This window comes from Zonotrichia leucophrys, chromosome 5 (genome assembly GCF_028769735.1).
Source record: "Zonotrichia leucophrys gambelii isolate GWCS_2022_RI chromosome 5, RI_Zleu_2.0, whole genome shotgun sequence".
In the NCBI taxonomy this organism is placed as follows: Eukaryota; Metazoa; Chordata; class Aves; order Passeriformes; family Passerellidae; genus Zonotrichia; species Zonotrichia leucophrys.
In genome coordinates, this window is record NC_088175.1 from 58,688,319 (window position 1) to 58,704,940 (window position 16,622).

Here is a 16,622-nt window from a genome sequence, read left to right on the forward strand (position 1 = left end):
ACAGATCCAGCCCAAATGCCTTGATGGTTTTACACTGCTGGACTTGCAGCCAGCTCAGTACCTGAAAATCTGCCCCTTTTGAGCATTTATCAGAAGCACAAGCTCCACCTGAGGCTCACTCAGCAGAACATTTATGATTCCTCAACACCACCACACTGTGAGAGACCAGGTGGGAAACATAAACCAACTTCCAAGCAAAATCACCTCCAGTCCTTCAGGCAGGACACCAGATCAGCCAGGCTGCAGGTCTGGTTCTCCACCAGAGAAAAGGGAGCAGCTCCAAAAGGGAGCAGCTCCAAAAGGGAGCTCCTGACTAGCAGGAGTACAGCAGAAGTTTCCTGTCCTGCCAGTTTTATTCCAGTGTTTCAGGAATTTTTGTCATTCCACAATGGTGCAAAGTCAGGGATGTTCATATGGAATCTCCCAGAGAACATCCCAAAGGAGATGGAGCTCGACAACACAACAGCTTTGAAGCTGCAGCATCCTGTGAGCACCACTGCAGTAGGTGAGCCATGGGCACAAAAGGAGGCAAAGGACATCACAATGTAAAGAGTTTTCTACTTCCAAGGGTCAGAGTGGTTGCAGAAATAGGTTCTTGCTTGTGTTAAGCTATTTAAGTCTTCAGGAGTGGGAAAAAAAACCCCCAGATTTTGTTTGGACACTCCTGACTAGGTCTACAAGACAGCCACAACTGCCTTACTTGACCCTGCACAGAAGAGAAAATACCTAAAACAACATCAGGTTTTGACATCAACCAGCTCAGCCTACAGCCAGGTTAAGAAAAAACATTGAAGAAATTAAAACACTGAAGCACAGAAGATATTTGATAAAAGCTCAGCAAACACTGGTTGTACCTGCTCAGACAGGAGAGTCTGCAGCTTCTGAACTTCAGCTTGCAGAGCTGTGTTTTGATCCTTCAGAACCTGGAAGAAAATTGAGGCATTTTATCAGTTCAGAACTGCAGAGCCTAAATACAGCCTTTCCATAATGGCAAAAAGGCAATTAAATAGCACAGAAGTCATTACAGAGAGTTCTTTGGAAGCTTCAAGACTACAAAGAGCCCTTTCCTTCTCTGTCTTGCTTTTCTGTATTAAGGACAAAAGTACTGTCCTTATGTCCCATGAGAAATTCAGCTGTTACCATCTTTATTCCCTGGCAGAGAATCAGACAGCACCAAATGTGAGAAGCTCAGAAAAAACCCCACATTTTCCTCCTAAAGCAGCACCAGCATTGTGTCAAGATTTAATAACTGCCTCTTACAAAAAACACCTCATCTGGTGAAGCAAATCATCCCAGATCCCCTTTCTGAGTTCCCTTCAGCTGCCTCAGTGCACAGCAAGGACCTGGCAGTGCAGCACAGAGAGGTTTGCACAGCTCCCACACCTGGGAAGAGGTGGATGGGAAGGACAAACAGACTTTGCCTCTCCTGCATTCCTGCTCCATACAATGGTCACAGTAGCCCTTAACAGACAGTGTTCTTAAATCTTCCTCTAGTATTGTTTTTTTTTTTGTTTTTTTAAAGACTTACTTGGTGCTTTATAAAAGTGAAAAGCAGGACATGTGCTCTGCAAAAGCCCCAAAATCTCACAGGGAAAACACAAGCAGGAAAGGACAGCAACAGTGGGGATTAAATGCACTGCTCTGGTTTGAACCTGGCTTTTCCCTCTTTCATGTGCCTGTGAAAAAAGCAGCACTTCCTTAGGTGGAAGCATTTAGAACAGCACTGGTCTGGTTTCTGTTTGGGATCAAAGAGAGGAGGAAGGAGAGAGCAGCAGTGCAATAATCTTCATGCTGGGAGCACACTGTGGATTTCTGCACCATCACAATGCTGATGATCTGCATTCAGCTCTCTATTCACCTCCCAAGAGCTGCTGGAACTGCCTGCAGGTGATTTCTGCCATTACTTCAGCACTGAACTGATTACAGCACGTAACCATTCACAACACCTCTAAGGCCTTTTTCCTGGGAACAGCTACTACAGAAACCATCACACTAAAAGGATGCTCCTATTTCTTCCCACATTCATTTTCACCTCACTACCATTTATAATGTTCCACCACACAAAGCCCTGAGAGTGGCACTAACTTGAGACTTGCCCACTTCCCCCAGCCTGCCACCTCTTCCCACACTGGTTATGCACCTGTGACCCAGCACAATCAACAGCTTTATTCCAAAAATCAGCTGAAATTGTACTGGTTTCCTATTTTATTAACTGAACAAACTTCTTCCCTCTTCTCCTCTGACAGCTTAGAGAAATTACAGAGCCTTGGCAAGGGACTCTCATCAAAACCTCTTTGAAAGCGGCACTTAAATACAAGAATCAAGTTTACTGCCTGCTTCAAAGAGCTCCAGGAGACTCCAGAGGTTTCTCCTACAAAAGCATCCTGCCTTTGCCACTGCCCACTCGCTCTGTTCCTCACTAGCAAACTCACCAAGGTGACAGGGGCAGCTTCAGAGGGACTGACCTCACACCAGAAACATCAGAGGAGCAGCAGCACCCACCACAGGCTTCAGAGGAGTTCAGGGGATGGAGTCAGCACCTCTCTCTCTGTTTCTAACAGCCCAGGCTCACAAGAAAAAGGCCAAGGTGGCAGAGGGCAAGGAGGAATGAGGCTGCTCTCTGCACACACCACCCAGACACAAGCAGCAGCTTTGCTGTGCAGACCCCAGATGTCAGAACAAAAGCTGCAGCAGTTGAGCTGCAGCCTTATGAGAAAACGTGGGAAGAGGCAGAGTTAAAATAAGCATTTTCACATCTGCCTGACAGAAAACAGAGGCTTGGCATGATCATCCAAGCAGCAAAAGCTCCAAACAAAAGCACCAAGGCCTTGAAAGGCACATTTGCAGGTGGAATGCAGGGAAATCACAACAGTTTTTACTGTCCAACCTCCTCTCGCAGAATTCAAAGCCCTCTCTCTCCACAACTCAGACACTGCATTTAACTTGTGCTGTCCCACCTCTCACTCTGCTCTGACAGCCCACATTGCTCCTGCCTTACAAACACAACACTGTAATTTACCTAAACACCCAAAGGTCAGTTTAATTTCACTGTTCTGCAGTTGCTCCACAACCTCTGGAGACTGAGAAACTTACTGAAAACCAGCACAAAACCACCTGTTCTGTGTCTTACCTTGAATTCTTCTTTTGTGTTTGAAATCTGAGCGAGTTCTTCTCGAAGCTGATCTTCAAGAGTTCTTATTTTGTCATCTTTCATGTGAATGCTGAGACAGAGCAGAACAGTTAAACACATTTCCCCATCCAAGTCTTACAAAAAGCATTACTAAAAAGAACATAAAAGACTGATAAACATTGTTTATCAAATCCCAGAGCTATTTACCTTTTCTGCATCCTTTCCAGCTCATGTGCAGCAGCAGCCTAGATTATAAAGAGGATTAACACAGACTTAGGATACATCACATGATTCAATCAACCTTTCATTCCACAATATTAAAAAGCTAGAACAAGTCATTTGGCCTCCCAGCACATGACTGAAATCAAGAGTGAAAGGGGTAAGTTTGTCTTCATGCACTTTTACAGCACCAATCCACAAGCATGCAATTATACAAAGGGAAAACCATCTCCAAGAGATTCATTTGACAACTGGGATTATCTCTAATTAAACACTTCATTTCCACTTCTGTAATGAACAGGCCACATAGCAGCAACACAGGGACAGCATTTTGTTTGGCTCTAAAAACATTTCTGTGGTGAGGCAGGGGAAGCTGTGGGATTTGGGGTTTTTTTGGGGGATGTTTATGAATCTTGTATGCAAATTCCAGGCCTGCATATTCACAGACAGCTGTGCTCACTCCTGTCCTGCACTCTGCATGCCTGAAAATCTAAACCAACCAAGCAAAATGCTTCAATAATTTGGATATCCAAGTACAAGACTCTGCTGGTGAAGGAGGGGGAAGAATTAGGGCTCCCAGCAGCAATAAGAACTGCAGGGAATCAGATCTGAGCCCAAGCCGGAAGCCTCACACCATTAAGGTGCTTAAGCAGAGCTTGCTTAAAGCCAACAGATCTGCATTTGCATTTATGACAGAACAGGTATTGGAAGGGAGGAAAAGCAAAACAACTGTTTCACCTGTTCATTTGTCACAGCCTGTAACTTCTGTACTTCTGATTTTAGGGAGAGGTTCATATTCTGTAAGACCTGAAGGAAGGAAAAAAATAATGTATTTACAGTTCATACACAAAGTGGCTTTCACTCTCCAGAGTGAAGTTTCAGGGGTATCCTCAAGTTTCCTTATCAACAGCTTTTCCAGCATCCAGCACTGGCCTTGCCTAGCAGAGCAGACCTGTAGCTGAAAAGGCTGTTTCTAGACCCAAGGACAGCAGCCTTGGGGGCTGCATTTTGTACATGCAGCCAGCTCAGCTGGCATCTGCACAGCTTTTATTGTACCTTGAGCTCTTCCTCCTTGCTGGTTAAGTTGGCACGTTCATTGCCTAATGAGTCCTCCATCTGCTTGATCTGTTTGTCCTTCTCTGCAATCCTGCACAAGGGGGAAACAGAGACAGATCAGCACAGAAGATGTGGATGGAAATGGTGCAGGAAGCATCAGGCTAAACCCAAAACACACCCTGGCCCTTCAGCCCAGCTCCTGCTCCAAATCCTGCTGACTGTACACTTTGGGTCCAAAAGCTTTTCCATTTTAAATGCTGTCTGCCTGCCAAAAAATTTATGAGACATTCCCTAGCTCTGAAACACAAGCAGCAGCCCATGTCCCAGAGGGAGAAGCCTCCTGGCACAGCCCCACAGCCCAAATAATAACAATTCTCACGGTCACGCACATTCCTGCGCGCTGCACTGACCCTGCACAGGCAGGGACCAACAACACAGGAGATGCTGCTTGCTCTGGAGCTCAGAGCTACAGCAAAACTCCAAACCTGAGGCCAGACAGGGAAGGGGAATCTGTAGGAAGCTGTTTCCCAGCTCCCAAGGTGGTCTCATGAGGAGTTCAAAGCACAGACAGCAACATTTCCTTCAGCAGTGCCTCCCCTATGCTCCGCACATGAATGAAGGGAAGGTGGCAGCAACACCTCCCAAATCCCAAAATTCCAGAGGAAATGGATGCTCACACTTTGTGAAGTTCTTCTGCCAGCACTGAAGCTGAGGTCTGCAGGAGAGAAAAAAAAAAATACAAATAACTGGAAGTAAAGCAAGTCAAAGAATCCCCATCTTCACTGAGCCAGGAATAGCATTTGTCTGGTTATTTGAAACTGGCACAGGATGCTTCCAAATATTTCCTGGCTAAGGAACATTGAAGGAATACCAGCACATAGGAATGGCCCTTCCCCTCTGGCCTGGTGCAACATGAAGGGAAAAATGACCCCTAGAATTTGTCCTTTACTAGATTCAAACAAGCCACAGGCTCACCAGTACTTCCCCTCCTAGGAACTGAGTGCTTTATGGGATATTCTGCTGACAAAACACTCAAATTTTAAAAAGAAAAAAGGGAAAAAATAGGAAAAATAGGGAAAAAAGGGAAAAAATAGGGGGAAAAAAAGAAAAGAGAAAAAAGGAGGGAAAAGGGGAAAAAAAAGGGAGAAAAAAAAGGAGAAAAAAAGGGAGAAAAAAGGGAGGAAAAAAGGGAGAAAAAAGGAAAGGGAAAAAAAGGAGAGAGAGAAAAAAGGAGGAAAAAAAGGGGAGAAAAAAAAGGGGAGAAAAAAAGGGGGAGGAAAAAAAGGGGGAGGAAAAAAAGGGGGAGGAAAAAAAGGGGGAGGAAAAAAAGGAAAGGGAAAAAAGGGGGAGGAAAAAAAAGGGGAGGAAAAAAAAGGGGAGGAAAAAAAGGGGAGAAAAAAAAGGGGAGAAAAAAAAGGGGGGGGGGAAAAAAGAGGAAGGAAAAAAAAAAAAAAAAAAAAAAAAAAAAGAAAAAAAAAGGGAAGGAAAAAAAAGAAAAATAAAGGAAATCCTACCCAGTACATCAGGACTTGTGTTGTGAACAGAAACATCATCACAAATTCAGCAAGTGGCATTTTCCCCTCTGGAAAAAGCCTGTTACCTGTTCCTAGGCTGCCACACACAACAGGGCAAGACAGACCCACCACACTGGATGTAAAGGGACCTCTGCAGATTGTAGTAGAATTTCCATGCTCACAATTCCAGTCCCTTCTAACAACCAAAGGAGTTTCATCACCCCTGATATCCAGAGCAGGATGCAGCCCCAATTCCCCTCTCCAAAGTGTTATTTTCACCCCCACTGTGCATGGTGGAAAAACATTCCTGAATTTTCATGGCCAGTTGAGGCTATCTGGAGAAAGCACACACCTCCAGCATCCTCCCTGTGTAACTCACAGCCAAAAAGTCAAATTTCCCTTGGAATTTATTTCCAAAGCCTTTAAAGGGATGAGAGGAGCAGGCCATGAAGATGCTGTAAATCTAAAATGGCTCTTCCCTCACTGCTCTCCCCACCCAGTGGGTTAAAGCACTTCAAGCAAAGCCAGATTTTCAGCCTGATGTTGAATTTAATCAAATTCCATCAAGCACATCCATGATTAAAAGAAGGAAGCATCCAACTGCATAGGAACAGCCTCCACTTGTGCTCCCCAAAGCCTTTCTGAGCTGATTTCTGTGACCTTCCTCTATGTGGAGACAACTCCAGTGATCCTGAGGCTTTACACAGTGTTTACAACAGAAATAATGTCTGTAAGAAACTTGTTAAACCAAAATTTAAAACATTAAAATAACTGAGAAAGGTATTGTGCAGGTTTGGTGGGGTTTTGGTGTGATTTTTTTTTTCTTTTTTGCTTCTGCACAGAAATCAGCATTAAAATGAACAGAGCTACCACAAGGGAAAAAGCACAATCAGGTGGTTGACAGGAGGACTGCAGAAAGACCAAAAGAACCACAAGACAGAATTGTAGACATGCAAAGCTACAGGACAAAAACCATTGAAAAAGGTACCATACCCTTTAGTTATAAATGAAAGCCATTATGGGAGGAAATAAATGGACTTTCCCCCCACCAAAAGAAAGAAGCTTAAAGTTTTAAAACAGTTTAAAGAACATTAGAAAAGAGGATGCTAACAAGTCTCTGCTTTCAGCATTACATCTCATACCCAGCTACAAAAAGTCTTACTTTGAATCAAAGTTCACAAGTCATGACTACAAAAGGAAGTCTGAGAACATGCTGTACCTGGGCTGCCATTTGTGAATGAAACTTCTGAAGCTGAGCATTCAAAGCATCATTCTGCTCTATCAGCTCCTTGTAAGAGAGCACAGAAAGAAAAGCAGGCTGAGATCTGCAGCTACTCCACTTTTGCTAGGATTAGCTTTTAGCCATGATTATGTTAGTAAGAACAGTTCAGCATTTACATGTCAGACACTTTACAAAAGATGCTGGTTTTTTAATCCCCACTACAACCAACCAGTTGGAGTGGAAGCACCAGAACCTGTTCTGTATCAAGGAAAAACATTCCCTGCTCCACCATGACCCATCTGCTTTCCCTGAAGCCCTCAAAGGTTATGTCCATGCTGCCTCTCACCACCCAATGCCAGGAGGAAGGAGATCACACAGAAATTAAAGGTTTGCTGCTCCCCACACCATGGATCAGTTCACAGCTTCAGAAATGGGCTCAGCACCTTTTCCTGACTTGCCCCAAGTGTGAGGTGACCCCACACCTCCTCAAATCACCACACACAAGGTCTCACTCCATAAACAGAGTTTTTTCACCCTTTATTCAGTGGGGAAACCTCACTAAAGCAGCATTTTAGAGATAGTTGTATATTTCCACAGACACAGAGTGAAAGGGAAAAACCCAAACCCTTAAAACACTTGAGGAACACTACCTGCACCTGCATTTGCATGGAGTCCTCCTCAGTAGCTCTCTTTTGCTCAGCCTCCAATAACTGCAGCATCCTCTGCTCCAGCTGCTGTTTTGACACCATTGTATCAGTAAGTTTACTGTGCAAGCTCTGGATTTCATTGTCTTTGGCCACAAGCTTATTCTGCACATCTGCAGCAGAAATGTCAGGATTTTAATTCAGAAGTCAATATTTAACTTTGGGGGAAATCATTTTCACTGTAAATGGGGAGGCTGATTAGGAACCTCACTCCAACAAGGCTCAGCTCCCCCATCAGCATTTAGACTATTTTGGGATCCCAAACCACTTTCCCCAGGAAAAGCTTCACCCAAGCTTTATTTAAGACATTTACTCAATAATGCCCCTTTTTTTACAAATGGCAACAGCCAGTTCACTGCAGTAAGCATTATTTGGGAATTTTGTGATACTTGCCTTGTTGTGCTGCTTCATGTTCTGCTGTTCTTTTCCTGAGATAAGCCTGGATTTCTTCCCATCTTCTCTCTGCTTCCTGCTGCTGGACCTTCACATTGAAGAAAGAGTTGATGAGAAGAATGTAATTAATTTCTTTACCTTTAATTTCTTTTTGAAGCATTCAGAGTGCATCTCCTCAGTGCTAGTCCCAAAACATATGGCAATGAAGTGAAATTGTTTCTTGTTTCCATTAGGGCACATCAGAGAGACAGAGTGCTCTGTAATCCTCCTCCTAGACTAGTTCAGCCTATTAATTTGAAAGGCAAATTGTGAACAGGATTTCATTATAGGCTCTTAACAGAATGGTTTTTGCAATATGAAAATGCAGCATCCTTGCCCTGACAGTTCAGAATTAACACCAGAAGCCAGACCAGCCAAGCATCACATAAATCTGCATTCAGTAATTAAAACATCTCAACTCTAGATACCAATTCTCCACCTGCCAGGGCAAAAGGCAGGGAGAACTTCTGGTATGTAAGATTTAATTGGAAATATTAAGGAAATCATGAGCTGTGGATAAACATTCTCACCTGAAAATACTTTCTCTTCTTAAAAACAAAAAGCAAAAGACTTTTTCTTCCAAAGAAACAAAGATTTATATAGAAGCCTGTCCAATCACAATTTAATTCTTTAAAAACTATATTTATTTTTTAAATTTATTTCTTTTAATTTATATTTAAAAATTAAGAATTAAGTTAATTTAACTCTTTAAATAGTGTATTTATTTTTAAATACATTTAAGCAAAATGTATTTTAAAAGAAATGTATTTTAAAAGAAATGTATTTTAAAAGAAATGTATTTTAAAAGAAATGTATTTTTAAATAAATGTATTTTTAAATAAATGTATTTTTAAATAAATGTATTTTTAAATAAATGTATTTTTAAATAAATGTATTTTTAAATAAATGCAATAAATAAATGTAGCTTCAAAGGAAAACTACACAAGGACAGTGGCATCTGGATGAATGGCTCTGAAGTACCAACGCCTGTTGGAATTGTACTCTCACAGAAAGCAAAATAAAAAGCTTAACTGGTGATGTTGAAAAGATATTTACCTGGAAGGTAAGTTTCACTTCTCAGGGAGGTCTGTAATCACTCACAACCCAGTGCACTGAATAAAACCATTAAACACAGCCCTAGGCTGGCTGAGCCCATCTGAAACAAGCAGCCCAAGCAATTCCCACCCGCCTCACATCCCAGCTCAGACCAAACCCTGAGCACAGCCTGACAGGCAGAGCCAACCCCAGGCACCTTGAGCTGAGCCACTGCCTGCTCTGCATTCTTCTTCTGGAGCTCCTCTTGCTGCAGTTTGCTGCTCTTCTCCCCCAGCTCATTCATCAGCCTGGCGTAGTCCTGCCGCAGCTTGTTCAGCTCTGCTGACTGCCTGCAAACAAACAAACAAACAAACAAACAAACATTGCCACAGGTTTGCTACTCAAATGTCAACAGCAAGTCATGCATTTGCAACCAAAGGGTGGGTTTGGGGTGTTTTCCCCCTCTGAGATGGTTTTATCCTAGAAAGGGATGAGGGTCAGGTACTCCTGGCCATCCACGGCAGCACAACCATTGGTCCAGGTGAGCAGCACAGGTCAGCAGCCACAAGGCAGGGTCAGGAATTCAAGGTCAGCAAGGAGCCACAAGCAGCAGCTCCTGGAAGAGGTCTGCAAGCTGCCTGGCAAGATTTGGGCAGGCTGATGTCAGCTAAAGAGGCTCACCATAAGGAAAGGTCTCACATAGAAATTCACATTCTTTTCCCATAAAGGATTATTGATCCTTGCTGGTTGAGGACTGCTCCTCCTGGACTAACTGCACACATTCCTTCAGAATATTTGTTGCCTCCTGGCCTTGACCTGGCTATTAACTCATGGAGGTATCTGATGCACTTTCTCAGCTGGGAGAGAAGATGCATTTGTTCAGCCCAAGGGAAGAATTTTAAGAGGTTCCCCTTTGTGCCTAAGCAAGTAAAAAGCATTTCATTTTTATCTCAGGTTTGCTTGAATTAAAGCCTTTTCAGGATAACTGTCTGAAAGATAATGATGCTTCATTTAAATGAATAGAACACCTAAAATTAGAGTTCCACACCCTTCTCTGAGCACTTGACATTCAGTAATAAATATCTGAGAGAGGATATTGTGTCAGTTTTGTCTTCTACACACCTTAACCAGGGTGCTCAGCTTTTACCTGCACAAAATCCTCCCTGCCAGCTCAGGGGCAGCCCAAGTCATAACTCCCAAAAGACAAATTTTGTTTTTCCAACCATTTGCAACACCAGCAAATAAATCCAAGTGCCACCCCAGCAGCATCAGTACCTGCAGGGTATTGATATGTAAGTTTAGAGCTGCTGTTCTCCCAAGAGACCACAACCAGCACCTCTCCTAAAGCCCCAGGGGAAGGATTCACACCCTGCCAAAAACACCAGAGGTGCCTGAGCACTGCTGCACCTCTTTCTCTTAAAGCCTCAGCAGCACAGCCTAAAAGCTACAAGTTGAAAAAAAGGCAAATATTTGTTCTGAAAGCCCTGGCTCAATGCAAACACCACCAGCTACCTGTCCAGCCCCAAAATATTTGTGTTCCCAGCTTAACCACTAATTCAGAGACAGCCAACGACTTGGAAACAAAAGAAGCAGAAGCCAGAACAGCTCTTCAGGGGAGGCTCAAAAGCACACAGGGCTCCAAAGAGCTGCCAACATACTTGCTCTCCATTTGATTGGTGGAAGTGCTGACAGCATCTCTCAGGATGCCATTTTCCTGCTTCAGGTGGCTTATCTCTGCCTCCATCTGCTCACGGAGCTGCTGGAACTGATGGGGAAAGAAAGATCAATTCTGGGAAAGATTAAGCTAAGGAGCAATAAAAACAAAAGAAACCAGCTTGTACAAGTAGGGAAGATATCACAATAATTTCAGTAAATAAAACTAAGTGGGTTTTTTGGGAGAGGGGGAGCTTTGTTCCTTCCTCACACACCAGTTGTTAAATTAAACTGTGCTACTGAGACCCTTGTGCTCATATCAGAGCTCAGGTTTCCTTTTATATCAGTGCATCAACCTATTTATCAGGCAAGCTTTTTTATGGTTTAAAAGGCTACATAAGTGTTACTCAGAATACCAATGGCTCAGCTACATAACCTGAGATATTTATCAATAACTGGATACCAATATATCACTTTTCCAAAGGGAAATAAAACAAACATGCTGTGAATTATCATTAGATAATTTGTTTGCTGTTCCTTTCAACAAACAAGGAAAAGTAAAAAGAAACTAACAACACACAGATTACAGCATGCAAACTACAAAAGGCTACCCCTCATCTAATATTCTGATTTTTAGCAAGGTTCCAAAGCCAAGGCAGAAAGAAGTCCTGAAAGTCCAGGCTCAGAATGGTGTGAACAATGTCAAAAGACAGGATTTAAAGAGAAAAAAATGGACTCTGCATATGCAGACACAGCAGAGCTGGTCTTGGAGCCCAAAAGTCTGCTCTGAAAATCCTTGAGCACACACAACAGTGCTCCTTTATCAGTGCCAGCCTGCAGATATGGCTGACACCATTCCAGGACCCAGTTTCATCAAGTGGATGATTCATCAGTGAGCCCTTCTCACACCAGAAAATCCAAATAAATGTTTGTGTAACAACCCAGCAGCAGGGAGCAGTCCCTTGCAGGGCAGCCACCTCCAGTTCTGCCCCAAACATAACAAGCTGGGCTTTGGACATTTATTGGGGGGTTCTTTTCCTTGCCTGCTTTGTTTTTTAATGCCAACAAGACCCCAAGAGAAGCAGGGGCACAAACCCCACCCAGCTGGAAGCTGTGACCATTCCCAGCTCCTCTGCCATGCTGCAGCACATCAGCAGAGGGAGCAGGACCAGAGCACTGGATCTTTTCCATTTCCTTTCTCCAGCTCAGCCTGGGACAGCAGCACTTGCTGAAGTCTCCCAGGTGTGCCCAGGTCTCTTTCCCCATTCCCCAGCCAGCAGCAAGGCCCTCTCCTTGTGCAGTTATCCACACAGGTTCTAAAGAAGTTTCCTCTGCTCCAAAACTGCAGAGATGCTGCTCTCCAAAGGGCCAACAGAAGATACAAATTTGAAGTTGGGAAGTTCACATGTTGGGCTTAATGCTGTGACATCCATACAGGACAGAATGACTGGAATGAAATCTAAGCATAAGATGGGCCATTTTCCTTGGAAAAATCTAAGTCAAACTTTTAAATCTGATGAAACAAACCCTTCTGAGGTCACTCCATTATAAAGCAACTACAATAGAAAGTAACAAGGGTCTTAAAACAATAAAAGTGGCTGCTCTGCAAATACTTCCAGCAAAGCACTCCCTCAGGCACTGATATTTCATGTGTATTATGCTATGCTGTCACTCTGTACTGTAATCTTAGGGACATTTATCTGCTGGTAAATGATCATCAGCATTAGTGGCTCCCTTAAGCTGAGTATTTCAATTAGACTTCACACTTTAATTGAATAACATTTCAGCAGAACACCAGGAAGGAAAAGTCACCAGATCAGGGAGCAGCTGCCTGGCCAGCACCGGGCTTTGCACACCTGTGAGAACTCCCTTTCCTTTAAACCAGGAATCCACCACAAAGTTTTGCAGCGATTTCTCAGCAGTTATACATTAGCACCAACCCCAGGAGTTTTGGCAAAGCATTTACCTTCATCTTCATCTGCTGAGACTCCTGGTAGCTGACGTGGATCTTGCTCTGGAAGGTGCCGTGCTCCTTCTCCAGCGCGTTGATGCGCTCGCGCATCTTGGCCGTGAGCAAACCGTTCCTCTCCTTCTCTGCCACCAGCTCCTGGGGTGGCAAGGGACAGCAAAAGGGAAACAAGTTGTCAGCACCCAGGACATCCCTCTGGCTGTCCTGAGCAGCCAAGATCCCTGCCAGGGAGCTCAGAGACCAAAAATGCCCCTGTGGTTTTGATTATGACTCACGGAGCAAGTTACCAACCTCAGATGAAGATCTGCAAGCCATGACAAATCAAGTAGAATGATAGTGAATTTATCACAAGGTGGAAATTTAGATTTTGGGGTTTTTAGAATGGGAATTCAAGGGGGAAAGATGGAGGGATCTGGGCATATCCAGCCTTTCTCTGCCACAGACATCTTTTCATTAAAATACTTTCGTTAGGATTTTTTCTGCTGAAGCTGAGAAGTTTCAGCAACAAAGTGTAAACAATGGTTATCTGCTGCTGTGGAATGCAACAGGTGGATCCGTGATTGGTCTCTTGTGGATGTTTGGATTTACTGACCACTCATGGCAGAGTTGTTCTCACTTTCTGCCAGGAGACAGACCTTTGTTATTCATTCTTTTCCATTCTTAGCTTAGCTAGCCTTCTGAGAGCTTTTCCTTCTATTTCTTTTTAGTATAGTCATAATGTAATATATATAATAAAATAATAAATCAAGCCTTCTGAACATGAAGTCAACATTCTCGCCTCTCTCTTCACCTCAAAAACCCTTGTGACCACTGTCACATTTCTCCTTCTTCTTCTTGGCCTCCATCTTCTGCTGTGATGTTGGCATTTACAGATTGGTTTAGAGTAGAAGCTCACTGTCTAACACAGGTGATGGGTATTGGGAAGTAATTGTAAACATTGTACACGTAGTTTTTAGTATAAAGACATAACACTGCCCTGGGGGCAGAGTGCCTGGACTGTCTTGCTGAATGGACCTCAGCAGGGCAGGAGAAAGAATTTTACAGATAAGGAACAATAAACAACCTTGAGAGTGAGAAATGAAGAGCTCTGACTCCTTCAAGCACCAGGATGGGAAAAGAGACTTCCCAACTTTTCTCAGGGTCACTCTGACCAGCGAAAGATCCTGACAACAAGTCACCCACTGCTGCTTTCTTAAGGCTACGAGTCTTTTAAGATAACTAAAAGTACAATAAAAGAGTGCCTCAAACTGAAGCTGTTGGAGTTCTGGACGCTGCGAATTTTAGACTTGCTGTGCTGACAGACTGACTCCCAGGAGAGCACTTCAATATTTGACCTGAGGCTGTGAAACAGGCTTCCAAAATTGATTGATAACACTGGGATTATGGGTGTGGAGTTTGATTAGAAGTGTATAATACCACAGGGTGGAAAACTTAAGCGTTTAGAGTTTTAAAATATAGTAATATATATAGAGAGAGCAAGACAGAAGTTTTAAGGCAGAAGCTGGTCCTTCTTCTTTACTTTCTTCCTTCTTCACCACCTTCTTCCTTCCTCCCTTCTTCTTGGGTTTGGGTGGTATTTTGTAATTGGACAGAAAAGTCTGCATTGCGGACTTGGAGTGATTAGTTATTGCATTAAAAGTGAAAATAATTTAGGTGTCATTTCTTAATTAGATAGTTTAGCCTTAAAAAACCTTTAGCAAAAGATTGTTAACCATTTTATACCTAGTTAGTGAAGAACTGTAGAACTCACTACCTGTGAAACTGTAACATAAATAAGAAACAATAAACACCTAATCTGAACGCAAAATATCATCAGGAGTACCTTGAATCCCAACCTCAACAAGGGAAAAAAGAATTCAAAAACCAACATTTGATGGTGTGAGGATCAAACTCACAACCTTCCTGAAGTCAGCATCAAATCTTCATTCAGCAAATTTACAGAATCAAACCAAACTTCCAAAACCTTACACTGATCCTGTATCATCATAAATCTCACGTTTATTAAAAAGTTTGCCAATTTAAACACTGATCTTGTGTTGTCTCAGAAGAGATGGGAGCCTTATTTCTATCAAGTCTGGCCAAACCAGAGTCTTAACAACTAAAACCACAGACATCACAGAGGACAAAGCTTAGACTTTCATCCCAAGTTTAGCAAAATGAAGAACAGGTAAAGCACCGTAGCAAAATAGAGCACTTTAGAGCAAAATAATTGCTTTGCAGCAGGTTGCAAAGCCAACAGCTTTGCCACAGGAGATGGGCTATTAGTGCACTACAAAGGCCAGAGAAGCCCTGAATCCCACCAGCATGATGCCACATTACAGCTTTCAGATGAAAATACACATTGCTTTTTAATCTTTTATTAGCCAGTAATTCAACCCAGACACCTGAGAAATCCACAGAGCTGCTCCTCTGCAATATAAATGCACTTGCTGTAGTAAGCAAAACCATTAAGTGCAGCTTTCAGCAGCTGTCATCACACAAATAGGAATTTGTACCACCCCAGCTTCAGGTGTTTTCAGCCACACAACTAACTCCTAACACTGCCAGGGAGTCCTGACACAATTTAAATGCTCTAAATTATTAGCCTGAATACCCTCTATCTCTTAGGAGTAATTACAGTCTTTTTCACCTTTTAGTTTAAATAAAAGCTACTCTGTCTTGTAGATCAAACTCCACGTTGTAAGCCACTTTTGCAAATACAATATAGAGAGCTTGAAACAAATCTTTCTCCATGCTTTTTTAAACTAAGATGCAATTAAAAGAAGGGCACCAGGACACACTGCAGCCTCCTGTATCCCTACATCATTCCCACCATTCACTTGTAGCTCTCAATAACCCAGTTACCCCGCCAGGGCAGAACCAGAGATCCTGGGAAGATTAACTTTTCCCCAGTTTGTGTTTTGCCAAATACCTCTGAGTTGAGGTACTCAGCTCCTGCTCTCATTTACCCTCTCCAGGTATTATCTCCATCAAGATCCCTGCAGGAATCACTCTGCACCTTGAAGCACCTTTAGATTTTGACAGTGCTTTCAGAGAAACACATTAACTGGGAGATAAGAGCTTTTATCAGTCAAGCTGAGCTTTATCCCTTGTTTGTCCTGATACTTCAACATTGCAGCAACTTTGCTTTTATCCATTTTCTCCCAGCTTTTCCCTTCCCCAATTCAGATGGGAAACCCCCCAATGACTCCCTCTCTACAGCTCCTGCCTCTCCTTCACAAGCACCACTTTGCAGATGTTTTTTACCCAACCACATCTGCATTTCCCACACTCAGATTCCTTCATCCATTCCCTCTGCTCCTTCAGCAGCAGATCCCTCTCTCCAATTTTATTCTGCAGTCCTGAGCTAGTTTCTTTTTTCCCTCCAAACACACCACAAGCCCCTCCTCTCTGTAATTACACATTGACTATCCTGAACTTCTTGATCCCAAACCTCTTCATCCCACTTGTAAACAGCTGTGCCCTGCCAGGAGTTCACACAACACCCACTCCCTTCTTTCCCCTCTCATCTCCCAACTCCTGCATCCTCTGGCCACTCTTCTCCCACCTTTGGCCACCCAACTTTCTGTGCCCAAATTATGTCCCACAACGTGGCCTTCCTGAGTAATGCTCATGTGCTTCCAGACCAGCCAAAACACACAAATCTTTCTCCCAAGACTCCAAAGTTCTCATATCTGCCTCATTATTT

At 43.1% G+C, this 16,622-nt stretch overlaps 1 protein-coding gene across 10 annotated transcripts in view; it reads right to left on the minus strand.

Moving 5' to 3' along the window:
* KTN1 (kinectin 1) overlaps positions 1-16,622 on the minus strand; it is an 82,035-nt gene that overhangs the window by 30,219 nt on the left and 35,194 nt on the right. For all 10 annotated transcript variants that reach the window (XM_064715877.1, XM_064715872.1, XM_064715881.1 and 7 more), the window contains exons 7-18: positions 12,932-13,072; positions 10,971-11,077; positions 9,530-9,662; positions 8,239-8,326; positions 7,792-7,958; positions 7,139-7,207; positions 5,083-5,120; positions 4,406-4,496; positions 4,088-4,156; positions 3,338-3,375; positions 3,131-3,221; positions 855-923 (exon numbers count right to left, since the gene is read on the minus strand). In XM_064715877.1, the coding sequence (XP_064571947.1) occupies positions 855-923; positions 3,131-3,221; positions 3,338-3,375; positions 4,088-4,156; positions 4,406-4,496; positions 5,083-5,120; positions 7,139-7,207; positions 7,792-7,958; positions 8,239-8,326; positions 9,530-9,662; positions 10,971-11,077; positions 12,932-13,072 (1,101 nt within the window). The remainder of the gene's footprint in view (positions 1-854; positions 924-3,130; positions 3,222-3,337; positions 3,376-4,087; positions 4,157-4,405; positions 4,497-5,082; positions 5,121-7,138; positions 7,208-7,791; positions 7,959-8,238; positions 8,327-9,529; positions 9,663-10,970; positions 11,078-12,931; positions 13,073-16,622) is intronic.